Consider the following 18,329-nt stretch of genomic DNA (forward strand, 5'->3'; position numbering starts at 1 on the left):
AAATACAATATGATGAGTCCTGCAATGAACTGAGATGTCCCACCTTCTCCTCAGATCCCTGCACATCATTCCTTTTCAAATAGTCACCTAACTACTTACATGTCTTGATTGAACCTGCCTCCACGACACACAGACAGCGCATTCCAGACCCCAACCATTTGTTGATTTAAAAATTATTTTGCTTTTGCATCTTTTAATAATTTCTCTACATCCGTATCCTCTTGGTATTTTGAAGAATGAAAAGAGTAATCCAAGATGGATGAAGAAGATAGAAAGGATTTGACAAGGTCCTACATAGGAAACTGATACAGAAGATAAAAGCACATGGGATTCAGGGTAATTTGGCAAGTTGGATCCAAAAACAGAATGGTTGTAGAAGGCTGTTTTTTTGACTGGAGGCCGAAGCCCAGTGATATACCTCAGGGATCAGTGCCGGGTTCCTTATTGTTCATGACACATATAAGCAACATAGAAGAAAATATGGGGAAAGGTAAGCAAGTGATTGGTTAGGTGGTTGACACTGAGGAAGGAAGTCTTAAATTACAAGAGGATACAGACAGATTGATCAGATAGACAGATCAGTGGCAGAAGGAAGTTAACTCTGGTAAGTGTGATATGATGCAATTTGAAAGAAATAACAAGTCAAGGGAGTACTCAAATGAATTGCAGGACACAAGGAAGCTCAGAAGAACTGAGAGGTCTTGGGGTTTTTGTCCACAATCCCTAAAGGAGGCAAGACAGAATATTAGGATGGTTAAGGTGGCATTTAGGAAACTTACATTTAATAGTCATAGCATAGATTATAAGAATCTGTGTTGTAGCTATGCAAATGTACTTTGGTTAGGCAACAGCTTACGTATTGCATGCAGTTCTGGTCATCGCACTCTAGGAAGAATGTGGTTGCACTGGCAGGATGTAGAGGAGATTTACCAGGATGTTACCAGAAATGGAGCAGCTTAGCTATGAACAGGGGCTGTATAAGCTCAGGTTGTTTTCTTAAGAGCAGAGAATGCTGAGGGGACCTGATTGAGGTGTATTAAGATTATGAGGGACACAGACAGGGTGGATAGAAAGTAGCTGTTCCCCTTAGTTGAAGGATCAATAACAAGACTGCAAAATTTTGAGGTGAAAGGCAGGAGGTTGAGGTGACTTGGAGCTTGGAGGAATTTTTTTTCCTTGCCCAGAGGGTGGCAGAAATCTGGAATGCACTGCTGGGGAGGTTAGTTGAGGTTGGAAACCTCACAACCTTGAAAAAAATTTGGATGAGCACTTGAAATGTCATACTTCAAGGCTCTGGGCCAAACGCTGAGAAATGGGATTAATGTAGATTTAGAGTAGTTTTTGTCAACGCAACTTGTAAGGGCTGAAGGGCCTCTTCCATATTGTTATGATTCTAGGACAGCAGGAAAACAAACTCAGTTAACGTTGCCACTTTGAGAACAAAGGCAAATGGATCTAATAATTTAGCTAACATCCTAGATATTACAGATGGTAAGCAAACATTATGAACAAATGGACAGGCGAGACAATATGCAAATACTTTCTTTCCAAAAGAAATTTGAAATGGAGCGATTGCTTATTTACTCTGTCCAGACTTCTCATGATTATGAACACTTCAAATCAGATGTCCTCTCCAAGGGGAACAAGCCAAACTTCTCAAATGAAATCCCTCATCCATGGAACCGTTCTTGTATACCTATTCAGCACTCCCTCCAAAGCTCAGAACGGAATACAATACTTCAGCTGTGGCCTAAATAGTATTATACAAGTTCAATATAACTACCTTTCTCTTGTTCTCTACGTCACGGTTAATAAAGCCAAGGCACTGTATGCTTTATTAACTGTTCTCTCAATCTGCCACCTTTAAAGACTCGAGCACATATACATCCAGCTCTCATTGATCATCATCCCCTTCAGAACTGTACATCCATGTTCTCCTTACCAAAGGGTATCACCTCACACTTCTCCATATCGAATTTCACCTGCCGGCTGTCAACGACTGCAAATTGCCTGTGTCCTCCAAGTTCTACACTACGCTTTGCTCAGTTCACAATGCTTCCACATTTCACTTTAACCTCAAATTTGGAAACTGTGCTCTGTACATCAACATATATTATGGGAAGCAAGGGTCACAACACTGATTACAACGGAACTCCACTCCAAAACCTCCCCAAGTTGAAAACATCCATTAAGCATTACCATGTTTCCTAGCATTCAGTCAATATCCATACCTACAAGAAACATATTGGCTTCCAAACATTCCTATTTGTAATCAATAAGTAACTCGATCCACATGCACAAGGCATTGAAATCATTTGGCACCCTTCTAAATGGATTTTATACAGTTCACTGTCACAGGCCATTTCAACATGTGATATACCAAGTCTCTGATAACTTTTGGGACCAACGAATCTTGGTTTCTCTACATGAAAAAGATGTTATAACGACATTGTTAGTTCAGATATACACCAATCGTTTCAGACCAAACTTTTAAAATATCCCACAGAAAATACATATTGTTTGAAGTTCAAAGTAATGTAAAAAGATGTACGTGTTTTATAAAACCTCCAAACGTCTTCAAGTATTTCACAATTGATTACTTTGAATTTCAGTTGCATTTGCAAAAGTCAGTCACATCTGGACTCAACAGGAGTCAGATGTCAAGATTCCAACGTCATGGTCCATGGAAGACAAACGAATAAAAAAAGCTTAATGCTCCAACATTAGTAGAGTGCAGAAGCTTTAGCTTGTCATTCAGGTTAATACATAACAGATTTAATAAAATTGCATTCACAGCAGCTTTGAAGGAATGGGAAAAGGATAAATTATTTATATTAACTCAACACTTTAAAGCATTTTCAGTTCATTCAAAAGTTCCGAATTTCCTCTAAATATTTCCCTTTGCTTCCTAACAAGACATGAGTTTTTCTTCTATTAGTTCTGTCAGCATTTATGAAACATTAAAGTAATACTCAACTATTTTTAACTTGTTGGGATTCTCATTTGTCCTTCAATCCTAACTGCTCCCCGTTTGTGTCTTCCTGGTGCCAACTTAAGCCATTTGTAAGTGTGCTTGTTTCTGACTGTTAGTACAGGAACTCACCCCATGTGAAAAACGATATACTGCAAATTCTGTTAAGTGATGCAGAATTACGAGCAATATTAAATTCATGATGTCAATTACTGCCAAATATACCTCCACAGACAAAACTCACCATCAGCAATTAGTTTCTACAAATTCTATTGTGTCCATCAGTTACACAAAATAAAACTCAAATCTTTTTAAAATGAGTAACCTCATTCTATACCAACATTATTTCAACCCACAGTTCTCTGAACTACTTCTACATTTTTCAAGAGACTGCCAGCAGAAAGAGGTGATTTATATTCAAACAAGAAAGCCCTACAGTTATGATGCAAGTTTTTTTTAAATAAGAATCAAATGACATCATAAAATGAAACCTTTTAGTTCTAACTACATTTAAACATCAGCCTGAAGCATCAAATTTCACACGTACTAATTAAAACCAATATGGATATTTAGTGGTAAAAACTACACTTTCATTGGAGTATCATAATCACAATGACACTGACCCTCATTATAGATTGCGCTTCAACCCATTATAAGCTGATAATTTGTAGACAGGTGAAAAGTGAAAGAGTCATTAGCAAAATAGAGTTTTTACCCCAAACTTATTCCAAAACATGTGTCTTCTGGCTCCACACCCAATTAACTATAAAGCTAGTATTTTTGGAAAGTATGGACTCGACAAATATCCATTTACTGCTCTAAGACTCAAAGCAAAAGAAAAAGTACTGACTTTGGAGCAAAACAATTGTCCATTTTACATGTCTTTATTCCTAAAATGCACAACATACCTCAGAACTGTTTGGTTCCTTGCTTTGTTTCGTCTTCTCTCAAAACGCTCTTCCTCGTCAGAGGATGAGGAAGAGGTGGAATCACTGCTGTGTATTGCATGTCTTCGTCTTCAAAAAGAAAACATGTAAGCAGATTTAAAAATTTCATGCATAGCTGTTACCTTCTTAAAAAAAACCTCTATATGTTGATCTTCTCTTGTCCAAGTCAGCCAGTGCAGGACCATGTCAAGGGTAGCACCTCAGAGATTTTAGCACAGGTCTTCAGAATTTTTAAGTTTAAGAATCACATTGATGCCAATATTCAGTTTTTTTTTTAAGTGACAGAGCTACATGATTTAGAAAACACTAATGCAAAGTCATATAGCCTTAACATACCATATGATCTATTTTGTTGGCAAGGTTATTCATTCAGGATCAAGCAGATGACAAACGAAGTAATTATCTGAATTAAAAGGTGCATTGAATCCTATTACTAAGAAAGGCTGTTGCCCAAAGTCTAAAAGAATTTATATTGCAGATTATAATTCCATTACAAACCTGGTCTTTTTTCTCTTGCAGTAAGGGCTCCGCGAGCCAGAAGTACCAAATCGAAATCTTCGCCTTACAGGAGAAGCTGGGCCACGATAAAACATTGTGCGCTTGCTTTCAGGTTCTAGTACAAAAAAACACAAGTGAAACAATTTAATTATATTTGTCTAGTATGTGCACACTAAAGATTGAAGATTTTCCCAAACACTTCATAGGAAGACAGATTGACAGCTACCTACCTGTTGGCAATTTCTACCCTTAAAATCAAACATAATTACTTGCAGGATCACACTGCCTTTGTTTAACAGAAAAATGTAATGCAGAATAAATAAATCAACCCTTTCAAAGGCAAGATCTAGCTGCATTGCTGTCACAGAAAAAAAATACAAAAAGGTGGTTTCAGCCTATGACTGTAAAAAATACATTGGAGTCATAATGAAAATCCTTACTAAACTCAAGACATTTTTATTCTCAACAGGTTCACTGTTAGTCTTGCGCAACTCAGAGGAAGATACAGTAAGAGTCGTGTAATGTGTATGTGTAAACAGGTGGATTTTTTTGTATATGCATCTGAGCTGTTTAAACAATCTAAAATAAAATCAATTTTATGAAGTTCAAATCTACGACTGTAAAAACAGGCCTTAATAACAAAGGTACAAACCAGAAAACTTTTCTACCATTTTCTAGATCAGTTCTGTTAAACAGTGATTAAAATGGATATCTGAGGCAAAGATGCCAGAGTATTATTGCCATCTCTGGAAATCTGCCGCAAAACAAAATCAAAACATTTTCATCCCTTGATCTTCATCTCTCCTTGCCCTGAAGGACTGCAGACATCCTGAAAATGCCAGCACAATAAAGCCATTCCAGCCCCTTCATCTGCAAAGTAAGATGATTGTAAAAAGCCTATGGGCACCTATTTATTTCATTTGGAGGATAAGTAATGTCATTATTGTCGACATGTAAATTCCACCAGCCATCCGTGGATTGCATTAAGGTAGCATAAGAAGCCAAAAAGAGTACTGTGAAAAGAAAAATATTGAAATGGTGTCTGTGGGAGCAAGACAAAAAAAGACAGGAGGCTGAAACACATCAAACTCAAAGTAGTCATATTTTCACCTGGTGCTTGGCATTGCACAACAGCTTTCCTCTGACGTAGGTAGTAGCGCTTTGGTGTGTCTTCCTCACCATCTTCATCTTCTCTATCTTCAGTCTCTTCTTCTTCAGACAATTCTATTTTAACAGGTTTAGGAATTAATTATTTGTTAGTTCAGCATCTATCGTGAGGAAGGAAAGATCACACATGAATTCCTCAATATCTCAATTCATCACGGGTTGATTTTAAAGCTTTAAAAGTCAAAAAAAAGGGAAAAAATTACAATATCTTGTTCCTAATGAGGATTGACTGAAAGAAAAGGCATAAAAGAAATTCAGACATTTAAGGATAGATTGTACCCCTCCCACCAATGTCAAAGTTAATTGCTCAAAATATTGTATGTATTATAGTACAGGTGAAACTAAAGTTAGAAAAGATGGAGAAAGTGATTAATGAAGGATGCTTTGTTAAAATAACTTTCATTCTCTTATTTTGTGTTAAATTTGATTACACTTGGTCACTGCAGCATACTTCAAATATTGCTACTAAAATTGATTTGATTTTTTTTTGCATTTAAACCTGTCAGGTAGGGGAAACCTACATTGCTAACATGCCGACAGTCCATCAATTATTCATTTAAAAATGGTACTAAAGAAATTAACAGGACTGAAATTTGCCAAATCCCCTGGAGAGGATGATCCACATTTGTGTTGAAAGAGGTGGCTGCAGAGATAGTGGTTGGGTTAGATGATCATCTTCCACAATTCTATGGATTCTGTAATGGTTCCTCCAGATGGGAAGCTAGCAAATGTAAACTTGCTACTTAAAGAAAGAAAAGGGGAACAACAGACCCATTAGCCCAACATCAGTACTAAAGGAAACGCTAATGAATTATAAAATACGTGATAACTAGATACTGGAAAACAATGGTATGATGGGGTAGTGTCAATATGGATTTATGAAAAGGAAATCATATTTGACAGAACTGTGACCCAAGTTTTTTTGAGGACCTTATTTACAACATGAACAAAAGGAGAACCAGTCAACATGTTGCACTGGAATCTTCAGAAGGCTTTCATAGGGTTTCCCCAAGGGAGATTAGGACGTAATACTGAAGCACATGGAATTTGGGACAGTATATTGGCACAGCATTTAGAAATGGTTAACTGTCAAAAAGGTATCAATAAAGGGGTCATTTTTCAATTTGGCGTGCTATGAACAGTGGGATACCACAAGAATCAGTGCTTGGGCCCCAGCTATTCACACAGTCTACATCAATGATTTGTATGTGGGAACAAAATGTAATATTTCAAGGTCACCAACAATTCAAAACCAAAAGGAAAAATGAGTTGTGAGGAGGATGAAAAGACAATTTAGGAGGGATTTGAACAGGGTGTGAGAGTGAGTAAGAACACGTCAGATGAACTATAATGGGAAAAAATGTGAGGTTATCCACTTTGGGAGGAAAACAAAAAAACCAAGGCATTTCTTGAAAAGTGAGAGATTGGTGTCCAAAAGGACTGAAGTCCAAAGGGACCCGTGCGTCTTTGATCATAGGTCACTGAAAGAAAGCGTGCCAAGTGTGGCAAGCAATTAGAAAGGCAAATGGTATGTTGCCCTTTAGTGCAAATAACAAATTCTTACTGCAATTAGACATTCGGTGAGACTACACCTGGAGCATCATGGACAGCTTTGGACAGGGTAAACTTGTCATACAGGGAGTGCAACAAATGTTCACCAGACTGATTAGAGTTGACCAGATTATCTTTAAGGAGAAATTGCAAAAACTGGACCTATGTTTTCTCATGTTAATGAGAATGAGATGTGATCTCATGTATATAAAGTCTTACTGGGCTCAACAGAGTAGATCCAAGAATTATGTTTGCACTGGTTGCGGGCAGCAGGGCAGAGTCTAGACTAGAAGGGAAAGTCTCAGAATAAGTAGATAATTTTAGACTGAAATGAAGAGGAACATCTTCACTTGAATGCAGTGAACCCTTGGAATTTGCTACCTCACAGGGCTGAAGTTCAGTCATCAAGTCTACTTGAGACAAAGTTGGACAAATTTCCAGATATAAAAGCTATCAAGACATTAGGACAACACAGGGAAATGGTGTTGAGGTAGAAGATCAGCGTATTTCAATGGTACAGCAGATTCAAGGAGCCCCATAACCTCCCCGCTCCTGTTTCCTCTACGTGTTGGTTAACTGCTCACTATTATACTCTGATTTGCAAAGACTCAGTTCAGTATATAACTAAACCATAATGAACACAAAGCTTCCCATTAAAGTTAGATTCTTTTACATGCCAAATTAGCTGATCACAGTACAGAATTGTGGTCAGGCACTACTGTGTCCTTCAGAGCAATAGTTACCATCACAGTAATTGGGACTTGTACGTTAAATTCTCCCTCTCATCAGCAATCCCAGTGCAAGAACCTCATGGTAAGAATCATAAAATTTTACCTCTCCTCCCAATAGCAGACCACAACATATACCCACTGGCACTGAAAACTTCCACTTATCCGACTAGAATAATTCAAGTCACATGCTGTAGATCACTTCATGTAGCTGGTGAAGTCCTGCAACTAAATCACTAGTGCAGGAGTGTTGAAAAGTGCACATGGCAGGGAGAAAACAGAATCCTTATGTATCCCAACACTATGTGACCAAAGGTGCTTTATGAAAAAAAATGTTGAATTGTTCACTTCTCTCATACAATGCCATGCATTGAAACTTAGACTCTTTCAGAGAAGAGAGATCATGGTTAAAATTATATTTATGTAACTAAAAATATAAACAATATACTGCAGATATTTGAAATCTGAAATATAAACAAAGTGCTGGAGAAACTCAATAGGTCTGGCAGCATCTGTGGAGAGAGAAACCATTGATTCTATTTTTCTCTCCAGAGGTACTGCAAGATCTGTTCAGTTTCTCCAGCATTTTGTTCTTATTTGCTTTGTATAACAAAATGTTTGAGATACTTACCACCACTCCCGTCCTCATGATCTTCTGTGGTTTCTTCATCTATTGTCTGAACTGTCCTCTTTTTCACACATGAATACATATCCAGATTTTCCTTTAAAGCAAGAAAGATAGTGTCAGAACCAAATCTTAAATATTTTACTCCTTGATAAGATAGTCTTTGGCTTCAGCTCAATGGTTTATTTTTGTTGTAATAACTGAGTTTAGAAAATAAAAATCTGTGTGGAGCACTGTCAAGATTAAACAACATTAATTCTGTACAGTACAATTGAACTTCCAATTTCCCCATGGCAATAAAAAAAAACCCTTACCACAGCCAAAGCTACAAAATATGGCCCAGATCAACTCTATATGGCGTGTCAGTATACATGGGCATTTAAAACAGCATGTGCATGGTTCAATACCAAGGTAGATAGAAAAGTATATTATAAGGAAGTTGTAACGAAGGTAGGGATATGGACAAGTTGAGTAAGTAGGCAGATGGATTTTTCATCTGAGGAATGTGAAGTTGTTCGCTTTCATAGGAAGAAGAAAAAAGTAGAGTATTACCTAAAAGAAGAATGGCTGCAGAATACCATTGTGCAGAGGGATTTAGACATCCTGGTACACAATTTACAAAAAGTTACTATGCAGGTACTGCATGTAAATTAAGAAGGCTAATGGGATGCTCTCTCTAATTATATGGGGAGATCAGCACAAAAATAAAGATACTACACTGCACTGGTACAGGACATTAGTGAGACCACATCTTGAATATTGTGCGCAGTTTTGGACTCCTTACATAGTTATTTAAATGCATTAGAGACAGCTCAGAGGTTTACTAGATTGATATCTGGAACATCACAGTTGTCTTAAGAAGATAGGTTTGATAGGTTGAGTTTGTTTCCATTTGAGTTTAGAAGAGTGAGGGATGACTTGAATGAAGTGTCGAAGATGTTGAATAATCTTGACAAGATGGGCAAAGAAAGGTCACTCTAGAACTAAGGGAAAACAATTCTAAAACTATGGGTTGTCACTTTAGGATAGTGATGAGTAGAATGTTTTTCCTCTTAGAGGGCTGTGCCTCAGAAGGCAGGGTCATTGACTATTTTTAAGACATACATAGATAAATTCTTGTTAGGCAGGAGAATCAAGGGGTTTTTTTGGGGGGTGCAGGGGTAGTGAAGGTAGATGGGAATGTAAAGTTCAAAAAACAGACCAGCATGATCTGATTGATCAGTGGAGCAGGCTGGAGAAGCCTAATTGTGCCCCTATTCCATGCCTGTTTGTTCCAAGTGTTGGTTTGTATCTTTAATTGGCCCCCTTTCTCCCCTAAATAACCATCATGTCCAACTTATCAACATGTTAATCATGCAAAATTTCAATTTGGTTACATTCAGGCAGTTACAAGTTACATTTGAAGTACTTCAAGTACAGACTTACTTCATCTTCAGTATCGTTAAGCTCTCTCAAATTCTCTAATTCTCTCATTCTTTGACGACGCAGTTTCTTCATGTCATCCATTTTCTGTAAAACAGCTTCAGCAGTGCTGTCCAACGAATATTTCCAGGTTAGACTCCAGAAATGCATTATAGGCGTTAATTGTTGAATTATGATTCCCACCCCCGATACTTACTTTGTTATCAATTTATCAAAGAGTACAGATTGGTTTAGTGTACTGTAGCGATTTCTTCGAAGTCGACAGCTACGGCGCACTTCTATGTCAGTACCTTCACGTACTCTTTCATCCACTTCCATTTCAACTCTGTTACCACAAAGTGATCCTGAAAGTGCAAATGCATTCACTAGAAAGGACATGACCATTACAATACAAAGGACAAACATGACCATACAATTTAATGTCATATTTTGCTTCTCTGGGCGACTCATGATGGCATTGCAACATACTAAAGTATTAGTAGCATAGCAAATGGTCATTTTGTCTATCAAGCTCATGTTCTACCCAAACACACTATTCTAACCATTAAATAGGTAAAGAGGGTTCTCCTGAATTCCCAGTTCATGGCCCCTAGATCTGGTCTCACCCTATAAGTAGAAAATCTTTTCTATGGTACCCTATCATATCCTTTCACAATTTAAAAGACCTGTATCAAGCTTCTATCTGTATAGTACAGAATAATAACTAACAAAGAGCAAATTGACTCCCAGTTGAACTTCCAACCTTGCATCCTCTCTCAAAGAGGTGCAGCGATACTGGTCTCAATTCCTACCAGTGAAATCCTCAACCATACTTTGTCATCTCCAATCTTGCTATTCCAATTATTTCTGACTGGCCTCCTGTTCACGACCTTAAATAAGCTGAAGTCATACAAAATTCTATTGCACAAATCCTAACCCAGAACAAGTTCATTTCACTCATTTGCCTACATGGTTTGCTAGTCTACCAAAAGAGGAAATTTAAAATTCTGAGTGTTCATATCCCTCCATCATCATGGCTTGGCCCACTTGAAACATCTTCCAACACCCTGCCAAATGTGGTCCTCCTGCACTCACCCAACTCTTTTCATGCCAGCAATGGCAGAAGGACCTTCAGTTACCTAGGCTGCAAGTGCTGAAAATACCTCTTTTTGCCTCTCACCTCCATTAAGAGCATTCAGTGCTTTGAACAAGATATTAGTCATCCTAACTATCTGCTTCATTGGCTTACTGTCCAATGTGGTCTGATTACACTGCTGTGAAGCAGCTTCAGAATATTTCCTATGTTAGAGGCATTTAATAAACGCAAGCTACTGTTGTTCAATATGATCCAGAATTGACCCCAATTATTCAACATTGACAAAAACCAGTAGGCAGCAAGCCCAAACCCAATTACAAAATTTTTAGCATTATTTTTGCACAGCATTTATTTGACACAAAAGATTTCATCTTCCTATTACATGTCGTATTTCAGCAATGATCCCAGCAGAGTTAAAATACCTCCACCTGAGGTACACAACATTAATGAACAAAAATAAATGAAAAAAAGTTTGATTTACCTTCTTTGCCATTATTTTTGTTGACTTGCAGTCTAACAGATTGCCTGCATAGAAAAGAAGAGTGCTTAATACGGAGTTGAAAAATTATACATTCTTGAAGTTTTCTGAACTTGGATAACTGCATTGTATGTCAATAGTAAAGAGACAAATGGCGCTCTCTGGTGGCAACAAATACAGACCAGAAGTTACTACACAAAAACAATTGAATTTTAAGACAACACAATGCACGCACTGCAGTAGGAAATTGCAATACTGTGAAAGCACAAACACACAGTACATGGTCAACATTTTACCTGGTAAAATGTCTTACTTCCATGCTATTGTCATTACAGCTCGAATCTAAGGACGTGTCAGTTTGCAATCGACTTTTCCTTTTCAAAACAGGAGACAGATTATCATTGCAGTTTTTCTTCACACCATAGGACAAGTAACTCTAGAGTGGAAAGAATTACATTGAACACTGGATGATACAGGCTGTAAAATTTCTACAAACATCTGTAAGGCAGGCTAATATTTATCCTACAAATCTAAAATGGCTAGAAACTAACAGAAATAATTCACGAACAGTGAATTCAGAAGGTGGGGATAAGAGTTTTTACATTTTGTTCTCAGTTCTTTAAGTTTCCAACACATGTAAAACCATGAGTCTGGGAAATCTCCCATTGTACTGAGATCCTGTAATTTTTACAACTACATCAGCATTGTCATGTTTCAAAACTATGTCTGCAGAAAGCATATGGGGAAAATCATTCTTTTCTGACATTCAGCTCTAGGGAAAATAATCTTTCCTTTTTAATTTTGCAAGAATGCACTGATTTGTAAACCAAAGCATTACTTACTTGGATTCTTGAACCTGTCACTTTCTTCTAGTTTAACTCATCCAAACCTCTGCGGCCGGTAAAGTAGGCTGCACTGTTGAGGTCCTGCTGACCCATCATCTCTGCTTGCTTGCTTACCTACCTACCTTAGCTCCAAGTCAAGCAATAGCTCAATTGAATATTTCTGACTTGTTTTCATGCTCCTCCACTGCATCACGTCATCTTACCTTTAATCTCCTCTGGCCTTCACAACCCTCTGGTACATTTCCATGACTGCCAGCCATGCCTTCAAATGACTAGGCACAAAGCTCCAGAATTCCTTCTGCCCCAATATCTCTTCCTTCAAGAGGCTCCTTAAAGCCCATCACTTCCACTGATTGAAATAATCTAATCTAATGTCTCTTTTAGCTCCTCAAATTCCCGATGACATGCCTGTAAAGAACCATGCAACTTTTTAAAACACCTTAAAAAGGCACCATATAAATGCAAGTAATTAGTGCAATTAGCACCTCTCAATATTTGGGTGGTAAAAATTTGGTTCTGCCTGTCTGTGAAGTGCCAGTGGAAAAGACAAAAATAATTCCACGAACAGCTGTGACTGATCAGATATTGTAGGCATATCCCTGCGCTGAGAGAACTAATGCATGGGAATTAATCAAATAAAGGAAACCACTAAACCAGGGTAATATAGCATGCTCAATATTTATCTTGTTATGTAGAGACTTGGACCCAGATATTAGGAACTGTGTCAAAATCTTGAACCCGCTGCATGATTGGTCATCTCATCACATGCACAAACAAATTTAATGGTTTTACAGTAACCAACAATTTAAAATAAGGATGCATTATGACTTCACAAATATTCAATTTCTTCTTGCAGTCATATTTAAGGAAGTAACCAAAAGGAAGAGACAAAACTTCAAGTATCAATATTGGGTTCAATTCAGGGAAACATTCCAGAGTGTGCCTCCACCACAGCCACAAAAGACAATATTCAAAGAGCTCCTGTATGTTGATGTCTGTGACCTTGTGCTCACAGTAAGATAGACACTCACACTATGGCAAATTAATTCTTAAGAGCTAACAAAAACCTTGGTCTCCAAATCAGTTTTTCCAAGACTGTGGCTATATTTCATTTACAGCCAGGCAAACACTGTGAAACACCAGACATAATCATTGATAGCACCAATCCCAAGGCTGTGGAAAATTTTTCAGTTTCTAGTGTTCTCTCTATTGAAGCTTTTGTGCACATTCAGAAAGGACGTTTGGCTTAAGGCCAACTCCAAAATTATGTCTGGAAGCTTCATAGTTTGATTTTAGTTTTTACTTTAACGCTATCAGGTCATTGTCCTTACCACTTTGCTAAATGATGCAGCATCTTGACTCCCCTAGAGATACCGCAAAGTTCTGGAATATTTCCAAAGTCACCTAAGCCTGTCATGAGAATATGATGGCAGAGGAAAACCAGAAACAAGATGATTCATCGTGCAAGATTCAATAGCATGGAGGTCATCCTGGGGAAAATTTAGTTCATTGTCAGGCAATACTTCTTGCATTGATGAACACAAAATTTCTATGGGCAATGTCTCAGGACAAAAGATTTAAGGTGTTTGGTACAAATATTACAGAATACTCAAAAAAAAAGTCTTAAACTTCTGCATTGTACAGCACCTCACTTGAGTAAACTCCTGCAGCTACCTAGCTTCTATGGTGGCAAGCACTGAAACTTGATTCTGTATGTTTTGAGAAGCATCTACACCAAACATGTCCAGAGGAAGATCAGGGATGGCATAACTGCAGTGTCCACTTATAGAATCATACAGCACGGAAACAGACACTTTGATCCAACCAGTCCATGCCGACCATGATCATAAACTAAACTAGTCACACCTGCCTGCTCCTGGCCCATATCCCTCCAAACCTCTTCTATTGATGTACTTAGATAAGTGTCTTTTAAACATTGTAACTGTGCCTGCATCCACCACTTCCTCAGGAAGTTCATTCCACACACTAACAACCCTCTGTGTTAAAAAAAAATGTCCCTGATGTTTTTTTTAAATCTCTCTCCCCTCTCACCTTAAAAATATACTCTCTAGTCTTGAAAACCCCATCCTAGGGAAAAGACATTTATAATTAACCCTATCTATAGCCCTCGTGATTTTATAAACCTCTATGTGGTCACCTCTCCACCTCCTATGCTCCAATGAAAAACATCTCAGCCTTTCTTTATAACTCAAACCTTTCGTATCCCGCAACATCCTGGTAAGTCTCTTCTGTACCGTCTCTAGCTTAATAATATCCTTCCTATAGCAGAGTAACCAGAACTGTACACAGTACTTCAGAAGAGGCCTCACCACTGACCTGCACAACCTTGTAGATCATGCTTACTTGAATGCAACTGGCTGGCACTGAGATGTGTTTGAGGCATATCAAATTTGCAAAGACGGCCTCAAACAGGAGTGTAGCCATTTGTTTGCAAAACAACACATCAGAGGTAATGGTTGCAAATGCTGTCTTTTTTTAAGTTTAGCAACATGGCATTGATGCACTTTCCACGTGCATTTGCTACTTGACATATTTAATGCCTTGTTGCTGGTTTTATACATGTTAAAATCCCAAGGAAAAGTAGCACAGCATCCAATGTCTAGGCAACAGTGCATTATCTGAGCTACGGGAATATAATTGTACAGAGCAGCAGGTACATTCACCTTACTAAAAAACGTAGCTAAATTATATTATTTGGTATTGACTCAGGATTTTGAAATATACAAAAATCTAGGTTGACGAGCACTAGCGTGTATGGTGAAGCTGAGGTGGGGATGGGGGTTTTGGAGGGGAATCATAGACTCCCTACAGTGTGGAAACAGGCCCTTCGGCCCAACAAGTCCACACCGAATCTCAGAGCATCCCACTCAGACACATCCCCCTATAACCCACCTAAACTAGACATCACTGAACACTATGGGCAATTTAGCATGGCCAATCCACCTAACCTGCACATCTTTGGACTGTGGGAGGAAACCTGAGTACCCGGAGGAAACCCATGCAGACAAGGCGAGAATGTGCAAACTCCACACAGACAGTCACCCGAGGCTGGAATCGAACCCGGGTCCCTGACGCCGTGAGGCAGCAGTGCTAACCACTGTGCCACCATGCCGCTCCAAAAAGTGCTGCATAGGCATAAGTGCCATCGTTCACGAGTGGTTAACAAAGACTCCATCTGTCCCCTCATGTTGGTATAAAAACATTCAATTTGATTATTTCAAAGAACAGCTGGAGAGAGTATTCCATGTCCTGGCTAATATTTATCATCAACCAGTACAACAAACAGATTACCAACATATTCTCTCATAAACTAAATGTGATATCGCTGTGTATAAATTGGTTGTGTATCTTTTCCACATGAAAACAGCGAATATACTCAAAAAGTTCTTTTCTGGTTGTAAGTCAGAACAACCTAAAGAAAAGCTCTGTAGTAATGCATGATTTTTGAAAAAAAATCACATATTAGCGTCCAAGCCACAAAGAGAATTTCAGTTTTGCATCTTTAGACCTGATATCATCCAAGCAGGTTTAGGGTAATCAGGGTCTGTATCGATAACCGTTGCTCAGACTCCTGCAGGAACAATTGCTGTCAATGAACGAGAAGGTCATCAACAGCAGCCCCAAATTCAGAACAATATTTTCACTGTTGACTGGCTCATGAACTGCTTGCAGAGGCCAAGAATCAGAATTTCCAATTGTAGCAGAAAGCAGCTAACTCTGTGCCTTAAAGGACTGACTGTATTTGTTGATTTGCAAATGAATTAATTTAAAACTATTTTTGTTAGTAAATTGAAGGTAGCAGATAAAAACTACAAGAGCCACAGAGAAGTCTTGCATTTACAGACAATACCATGAAGACAACTGTGTAAGATGAAACAAGAGTGGTCATCGTTGGACTGAAGAGGCATCCTCTTCAGAATGTAGTTGTTTACACTGTAGAGGAAGAGTGGCAGAGCATAGGAATTATAACTGCAAGCAGCATGACCTTTCTTCAGTGCACATTTCATCATTTTGAAGCAATCTGCCAAGGTAAACAACGTATGCTAAACTGAGGATTGTGAACCTTTCAAATTCTCTATCTCAAGGATCACAAATATTCCAGGGCACGACACATGATCGAGATGTATAAAGTTACGAGGGACATAGACACGAAGTAACTTTTCTCTTTGATGAAGGAATGAACAGGGGCATAGATTTAAAGGCAAGCGGCAAAATGTTTGCAGGAAATGTGAGGAAAAACTTTTTCACCCAGAGGGTAGTGGGAATTCGGAACTCGTTACCTTTTAGAGGTTAGAGACAGAAACATTCTAGTAGCATTTAAGTGCGCAAGACATACAAGGCCGTACGCAAATGCAGGAAACTAAAATTATAATAGTTAGGTGGTTGTTTTTGACCAGTGCAGATGAGATGGGCCGAAGGGCGTCTTTCTGTGCTGTAGATCTCTAATGCTTCTTTAAAATTGAAGCTGAAGGCCAACCAAATTCACTTTAAAATGACAGAGCAGGTCCATATGGTGACCTGCTGTTTGTTTCTTTTGTTACGGCGTAGATAGGAATGAGGAGTAGGCCATGCGGCCCCTCAAGCTTGCGCCACAGTCCTATAAGATCACAGCTTGTCCTATCGAGGTCTGAACTCTACTTTCCAATCCACTACCCTTTGGAACCTTTCAGTGCCTAGTCAAGAATTTGTCAAACTCAACCTTGACAGAGTTTAATAAACGAGCCTCCACCGTGTTTTTGTGAAGAGAGAAGTCTCAATGTGACAAGAAGTAGATCAGTTAGTGATCCTACTTTACAAGTGATAATATTTGAAATAAGTGCTTCGCTGGTTGCAAAACACCGAGACCAAGCGTCGACGATAAAGTGTTTCTCAGTTGAGAGCTAGGGTAAAATGCCTGGATCTCTGTAGTCGGGTAGAGGACTTTCTCAGGAGCTGAGAATGCTGGGACATCCCTGCCTCCATTACCAACAAGAACAATCATCAGGAGCAGCAGTGCAGGAGATGGCAAATGTCAAAATTAAACGTCGAGACGAAAGACACCGGAGGAGGAAGTGTGGAGGAAGAGTTAGTGACAACGCAGGAAGACTCTGAAACAAGAAATAAAGAGGACTTCCAAATGATGACATTTGTCCAACCCCCTTATGTCCATGTGACAAACTCGTCGTTGTTATTAACCCAAAAAAAGTATGAAAAGCATTGATATGCTTTTTTTAAAAATCGTCCCCAAAAGGTGGAAAATCCTCGATCTCTCCCTTGCTTTTACCTCCCGAGCGGGCTCTTATTATTTGGAAAGAAACGCGACTCAGAGGAAATTATTTCAAAATAAATAACTACGGCAAACTGCGCCACTGCTCCACCCCTCCCTCACTTTACCCCGAAGTAGACATGAGTGACACATCCCGCCAACTACCCGCGCTCTCAGATACCATTTTCTGGACAACCGCGGGTGGAAAGTCATTCACCCCGGGGGTAGGGAAAGGACGAAAACAAAAAGAGGTCGAAGCGCCCTGACCTCTCCTCACAGGCCCGGGGGCTTTCGTTCAGTGTCAGTCGGGCTTCTTTCCCAATTACTTACCGCCTCAGTCCGGCTCCGTTTGCCGCAGGGGGCCCGGGATGTGGGCGGCAGCGGCCTCTCGCTCTTGTCCAGGACGATGAATTCGGAGCTGGAATCCAGGTTAAGCGACGCGCCACTCCTCAGCATCACCATCCTGACAGTATTTCACTTAGCCCTCAGCCGGGCTCTGGAGAAGCAGAAAATGCCACGGAGCTGACAGCGCTCACTAGGTTTGCGCCTGCGCAACCCCCACCGACCGTTACTCGCGCGCTCCGGCGGTTGGAAGTTCTGGCGCCAAAACTTTCCCGCGCGCTCCACACACACGTAGTGGCCATCGCATCCTTCCACCAGCAAAATTAGTTTCCTTCTAATTCCGACTGGTTATGAAAAGTCAAGGTAAAAATAAAGCCCACGACAACTCAGTCATTTGATTCAAATTATTAATTT

The 18,329-nt window shown here is 39.2% G+C and overlaps 1 protein-coding gene across 6 annotated transcripts in view; it reads right to left on the reverse strand.

Moving 5' to 3' along the window:
- LOC109913985 (ATPase family AAA domain containing 2) overlaps positions 1-18,171 on the reverse strand; it is a 53,833-nt gene extending 35,662 nt beyond the window's left edge. For 4 of the 6 annotated variants that reach the window (XM_048596370.1, XM_048596373.1, XM_020513654.2 and 1 more), the window contains exons 1-9: positions 17,904-18,170; positions 11,759-11,898; positions 11,466-11,509; positions 10,106-10,253; positions 9,913-10,018; positions 8,494-8,584; positions 5,527-5,640; positions 4,417-4,531; positions 3,880-3,987 (exon numbers count right to left, since the gene is read on the reverse strand). In XM_048596370.1, the coding sequence (XP_048452327.1) occupies positions 3,880-3,987; positions 4,417-4,531; positions 5,527-5,640; positions 8,494-8,584; positions 9,913-10,018; positions 10,106-10,253; positions 11,466-11,509; positions 11,759-11,898; positions 17,904-18,035 (998 nt within the window). In that variant the 5' untranslated portion in view covers positions 18,036-18,170. Of the gene's footprint in view, positions 1-3,879; positions 3,988-4,416; positions 4,532-5,526; positions 5,641-8,493; positions 8,585-9,912; positions 10,019-10,105; positions 10,254-11,465; positions 11,510-11,758; positions 11,899-17,903 lie in introns of those variants that run through there. The other 2 variants (XM_048596372.1, XM_048596371.1) reach the window with 2 other exon arrangements.
- Between the last annotated feature and the right edge of the window lie 158 nt (positions 18,172-18,329).

The sequence above is a fragment of the Rhincodon typus genome, chromosome 4 (genome assembly GCF_021869965.1).
Source record: "Rhincodon typus isolate 14 chromosome 4, sRhiTyp1.1, whole genome shotgun sequence".
Classification (NCBI taxonomy): domain Eukaryota; kingdom Metazoa; phylum Chordata; class Chondrichthyes; order Orectolobiformes; family Rhincodontidae; genus Rhincodon; species Rhincodon typus.